Source organism: Dermacentor andersoni, chromosome 8 (assembly GCF_023375885.2).
Source record: "Dermacentor andersoni chromosome 8, qqDerAnde1_hic_scaffold, whole genome shotgun sequence".
In the NCBI taxonomy this organism is placed as follows: domain Eukaryota; kingdom Metazoa; phylum Arthropoda; class Arachnida; order Ixodida; family Ixodidae; genus Dermacentor; species Dermacentor andersoni.
This window is the reverse complement of record NC_092821.1, coordinates 72,193,340-72,199,501: the sequence shown is the minus strand read 5'-3', so window position 1 is coordinate 72,199,501 and position 6,162 is coordinate 72,193,340. Positions and strand designations below refer to the sequence as shown.

Genomic DNA, 6,162 nt, shown 5'->3' with positions numbered 1-6,162 from the left:
TAATTTTATAAGCGTATTCAGTTCCTCTGGAGACTTCTCTCGCGGCTGAACACAGTTCTAAATCTAGGCGAACATGCAATACAGCGTCACTATTTCGAAGGCTGGTCGCAGAAACGCAGAAAATAGAAAATGTTCGGTGTGATAGCGTCCTTTTTAGTTAACACTGCAGTCTTATAAGTCGTGTATTTTATGATGCAATAAGCTTTGATGCTAGGAAATAAAAACGTTGAACTCAAAAATGTGCTTGTCTTTACAGCTACAGCCTGGACTTTACCAGCGATGAAAATATGTGGAGTGTTTTTTTCGGTGCAGTCGCTCCAGCAATGTGCCGCTTGTGTTTCGACCAAATGGTGGCACAGAGGTTGCTAGCATCCAGAACACTCAAAGACGCCCAAAGGTGAGCTTAGGTACCCGTTGTGTCTGTAATTGAATACAATAGGTGTTTGTGCAGTATTGATCTTACATATCAAAAGCATACCTCTCTGTACCTCTGAATAACTTTTAGTAGTCGTTGCAGGCATGTTGCTTGCACTGCTTCTGCGGCGTTCAGAACGACCAGAACGGGCCTGCCTGAACCTCAACACACGTGTACTAACCCGAAGTGGCAACCGGAAGCTGGCATAACTGCGACGTCATGGGTGGGCGACTGCAAACGCTGATAAACAATTTGCGCTTGTGTTATGGGCGCATATCGGGTGCCACAACGCTGCCATAAATATTGTCGAACGATTTTTTTATTTATTGCGTCAGTTTATGGGCTTAAATTTTTTAAAAGAAAACTAAACTACAAAAGCGAAGTAGTGCACGTGACCTCCAATCACGGAAGCCCCATATCGGGGAGGCAAAGCTTGCTGCTTGGCCCCGGGTTTCTTGAAATCGTTAATACGACGCCCACATAGGACGCGCCAGCGTACATTGTTTTGAGGAATATATGAAGTCTCACCGCTGCGTAAGACCCAAAAAAAACTACGACATATAATCCGGAAACTGCGGTATTTACGCAGCAAGCTTGAAGTATAGTTGTGATACAAGAAAAATTTATAGGTGCTACTGTCTGTACCAGAACAACTAAAGAGACGTCCTGGCTGCAAGTTCTCTACAGCAAAATAATGCAACATGCAAATAACTCATTGGCAGTGGTGGACGAAATGACACTTTGAACGCGTACCTCTAATACGGATCATGTGCTTCCAAAGTAGAATCTTGAACGATTACACACGAGGAAAAAATCTCAGGACACCCAAACACAGTTTAGGAGTTCTTAATGAGGAAGGATTACTGCCGACTTGAACGCCCGCCTCGCGTGCAAGAGGTCCGTGGTTCGAATCCCGGTGCCGCGCAATTTTCCACCGGATTAAAAAAAAGAACAAAAATCCGCGTGCTGATAAAATTGCACAAACAGGCCTGGAGTGTGGCCTGATCCCGGTGACCAGAACCGGTAACGCGCTCCCTCACCAGAGCAGGATTGGCCACCCTGGTGCAGTACTTGGCCACAACCTCCTATATGAACACAACAATCAAACCCCGTCCCTCAGTCCCCAGCACCTGCGAAGCAACTGACCATGGCGGCGGTCAGACCTGCGACGCAGCAGAGGTGCTAAGAATCCCTGGCTCCGGACAGGCCGCCATTGGAATATGAACCTCGCAACGTTTAACGCTAGAACGTTATCTAGTGAGGCGAGTCTAGCAGTGCTATTGGAGGAATTAGAGGGCAGTAAATAGGATGTAATAGGGCTCAGTGAAGTTAGGAGGCCAAAAGAAGCATATACAGTGCTTAAAAGCGGGCAAGTCCTGTGCTACCGGGGCTTAGCGGAGAGACAAGAACTAGGAGTCGGATTCCTGATTAATAAAAATATAGCTGGTAACATACAGGAATTCTATAGTATTAACGAGAGGGTGGCAGGTCTTGTTGTGAAACTTAATAAGAGGTACAAAATGAAGGTTGTACAGGTCTACGCCCCAATATCCAGTCATGATGACCAGGAAGACGAAAGCTTCTATGAAGACGTGGAATCGGTGATGGGAAGAGTGAAAACAAAATACACTATACTGATGGGAGACTTCAATGCCAAGGTAGGCAAAAGCAGGCTGTAGACAAAGCAGTGGGGGAATATGGCATAGGCTCTAGGAATAGCAGGGGAGAGTTATTAGTAGAGTTTGCAGAACAGAATAATATGCGGATAATGAATACCTTTTTCCGCAAGCGGGATAGCCGAATATGGACGTGGAGGAGCCCGAACGGCGAGACTAAAAATGAAATAGACCTCATACTCTGCGCTAACCCTGGCATCATACAAGATGTGGACGTGCTCATCAAGGTGCGCTGCAGTGACCATAGGATGGTAAGAACTCGAATTAGCCTTGACCTGAGGAGGGAACGGAAGAAACTGGAAATAGGAGGGAAAACTGAAAACTGGAGGGAAAATAGAGGAATTCCAGATCAAGCTACACAACAGGTATTCGGCTTTAACTCAGGAAGAGGACCTTGGTGTTGAAGCAATGAACGACAATCTTGTGGGCATCATTAAGAAGTGTACAATAGAAGTTGGTGGTAACTCCGTTAGACAGGATACCAGTAAGCTATCGCAGGAGACGAAAGATCTGATCAAGTAACGCCAATGTATGAAAGCCTCTAACTCTACAGCTAGAATAGAACTGGCAGAACTTTCGAAGTTAATCAACAAGCGTAAGACAGCTGACATGAGGAAGTACAATAGGGAGAGAATTGAACATGCTCTCAGGAACGGAGGAAGCCTAAAAGCAGTGAAGAAGAAACTAGGAATTAGCAAGAATCAGATGTATGCGTTAAGAGACAAAGCCGGTGATGTCATTACTCATATGGAGAAGATCGTTCAAGTGGCTGAGGAGTTCTATAGAGATTTATACAGTAAAAGTGGCACCCATGACGGTAATGGAAGAGAGAATAGTCTAGAGGAATTCGAAATCCCACAGGTAACGCTGGAAGAAGTAAAGAAAACCTTGGGAGCTATGCAAAGGGGGAAGGCAGCTGGGGAGGATCAGGTAACAGCAGATTTTTTGAAGGGTGGTGGGCAGATTGTTCAAGAGAAACTGGCCACCCTGTATACGCAATGACTCATGACCTCGAGTGTAGCGGAATCTTGGAAGAACGCTAACATAATCCTAATCCATAAGAAAGGGGACGCCAAAGACTTGAAAAATTATAGACCAATCAGCTTACTGTCAGTTGCCTACAAACTATTTATTAAGGTAATCGCAAATAAAATCAGGAACACGTTAGACTTCTGTCAACCAAAGGAGTAGGCAGGATTCCGTAAAGGCTGCTCAACAATCGACCATATTTACACTATCAATCAGGTGATAGAGAAATGTGCGGAATATAAGCAACCGTTATATATAGCTTTCATTGATTACGAGAAAGCGTTTGATTCAGTCGAAACCTCAGCAGTCATGGAGGCATTACGGAATCAGGGTGTAGACGAGCCGTATGTAAAAATGCTGAAAGATATCTATAGCGGCTCCACAGCCACCGTAGTCCTCCATAAAGAAAGCAACAAAATCCCAATAGAGAAAGGCGTCAGGCAGGGAGATACGATCTCTCCAATGCTATTCACAGCGTGTTTACAGGAGGTATTCAGAGACCTGCATTGGGAGGAATTGGGGATAAAAGTTAATGGAGAATACCTTAGTAACTTGCGTTTCGCTGATGATATTGCCTTGCTTAGTAACTCAGGGGACCAATTGCAATGCATGCTCACTGACGTGGAGAGGCAAAGCAGAAGGGTGGGTCTAAAGATTAATCTGCAGAAAACTAAAGTAATGTTTAACAGTTTTGGAAGAGAACAGCAATTTACAGTAGGTAGCGAGGCACTGGAAGTGGTAAGGGAATACATCTACTTAGGGCAGGTAGTGACGGCGGATCCGGATCATGAGACGGAAATAATCAGAAGAATAAGAATGGGCTGCGGTGCGTTTGGCAGGCATTCTCAGATCATGAACAGCAGGTTGCCATTATCCCTCAAGAGAAAAGTGTATAATAGCTGTGTCTTACCAGTACTCACTTACGGGGCAGAAACCTGGAGGCTTACAAAAAGGTTTCTACTTAAATTGAGGACGACGCAACGAGCTATGGAAAGAAGAATGATAGGTGTAACTTAGGGGATAAGAAAAGAGCAGATTGGGTGAGGGAAGAAACGCGAGGTAATGACATCTTAGTTGAAATCAAGAAAAAGAAATTGGCATGGGCAGGACACGTAATGAGGAGGGAAGATAACCGATGGTCATTAAGGGTTACGGACTGGATTCCAAGGGAAGGGAAGCGTAGCCGGGGGCGTCGGAAAGTTAGGTGGGCGGATGAGATTAAGAAGTTTGCAGGGACGGCATGGCCACGATTAGTACATGACCGAGGTTGTTGGAGAAGTATGGGAGAGGCCTTTGCCCTGCAGTGGGCGTAACCAGGGTAATGATGATGATGGTGAACGCCGCGAAATGACCCTTGCCCGCGAGCGCGTTTTGATTTGGCCTTACCGACGCGCAGTTAGAACGCACGTGACAGCTTGCGCGGCCAAGGAATGCGGGGATAGCACATGCTTCCGAGAGCGAAGGTGACGAGGCATCGTGACGATGCGATCTCCCTCGCGCTCTCCCTCGCGATGGAGCAGAGCGCCCTTTCGCCCGCTCTGCTCCATCGAGGCCCGAGCCAGCAATACGCGAGCCAACAATGCGCCAGCAAGCGTGAGTTAGCGTTACGATCTTGCCTCGAGCGCTCGTGAGGCGGCGACAGAGCCAATGGGAAGTTTCGCTGCTCAGATGCCGCTGACATTTGCGCTCAACTGACCATTTGACGCTGTCGCATCAAACAATTTACGTGAGTAAAGGGCTCCGAAGGATGGCGTCATTTTGACTAGTTGAATACTCTACAGGGTGCTTCAGGTGCGTTTAATTAAGTAAACTTGGAAGTGATCAGAAATAGGGCAACTAAAATTGACAAAAGTCATTATTTCAAGATTCACGAAGAAGCACTGTTAAGCTTGGTTACTGTATTCTGGGTTGTGCCAAAGTATTTTCCCCATTCACATTGTGTAACGAGGATGTCAATTAAACAACAATGTAAACAAAGTCTGAAAATGGTTACGGTCAAACAGAGTTATTTTGATTGTTGGTCCCCGTCCACGGCGAGCGCATTTCGATGGGGGCGAAATGCGAAAACACCCGTTTACTTTGATTTAGGTGCACGTTAAAGAACTCCCGGTGGTCCAAATTTCCGGAGTCCCCACTACGGCGTGCCTCATAGTAAGATCGTGGTTTTGGCACGTAAAACCGCATAATTTAAATTTTAATATTCCTCGAATCTGAGAATAGATCTTTCAGTTGGAAGTGGCCGTGCATATTCGCCCAAGTAGTAGACCCAGGGAAGATTGAAAAGAAGCAAATAAATCGAAACAGTTAGAGAAAAAAACACCATGTCATCAAAAAACGAATGTGAAAGATTTTTGGTACCTTCTTCATTAGAATCGAGCGAAATGGTGGTTGTTCAATTATTATAGCCCAAAGAATATAGAAAATGAGTTCAATACCCTTGAATAGGAAACCTGTAGCTGCGAGCTGTAGAATATATTGCATTATACATTCGGTCTTTCAAGTCGTTCGAATAGAAGACAAAACTCTAATGCACTTTTTATTCATGCTTTGCAGGACCGCGATTGTCAGTTCTGTGCTTTTCTTTTCCACTTATGTCACACTCTTCTCAATGGGCGTGGCACTGACCCTATGGTTTCGAGGTTGCGATCCACTGCTGTCGGGTGCTGTCGATCGCATTGATCAAGTGAGTATTTGCCGCATTGTCTGTAAAACAGTCATTGTCTATTGTAGGATACGCGGCTAGGCTAGTTTGTCACCTCCAGAATTGTCTGTACTAACCATGTATCAATGTGCATCGACGTCTTGAGGCCGCTAGATGCCTGTAGGTTCGATATGTAAAGGCAATTTTTTCCTCCGGCATATACTTATGAAAATGACAATTGTGTTTTTATTACTCTAAGAAATGCTATAAAATTACCGTGCCTATGTTTTGCAAACGTCAGTGAACGTTAACTTCACAGCCATTTGCCACATGCCAGCGGAGATTTCACGAAATGGATGGCTTCCAGTCTTCAGATATCGAAATACCATTGCTTTTTAATT

General features: G+C 45.2%; 1 protein-coding gene across 2 annotated transcripts in view; it reads left to right on the top strand.

The window, feature by feature from the left end:
- Positions 1–282: 282 nt before the first annotated feature.
- Positions 283–6,162, top strand: part of LOC129386794 (sodium-coupled monocarboxylate transporter 1-like) — a 52,131-nt gene continuing 46,251 nt past the window's right edge. Inside the window, exons 1-2 of one of the 2 annotated variants that reach the window (XM_072284022.1) lie at positions 283–397; positions 5,674–5,803. In XM_072284022.1, the coding sequence (XP_072140123.1) occupies positions 288–397; positions 5,674–5,803 (240 nt within the window). In that variant the 5' untranslated portion in view covers positions 283–287. The remainder of the gene's footprint in view (positions 398–5,673; positions 5,804–6,162) is intronic. The other variant, XM_055075002.2, reaches the window with a different exon arrangement.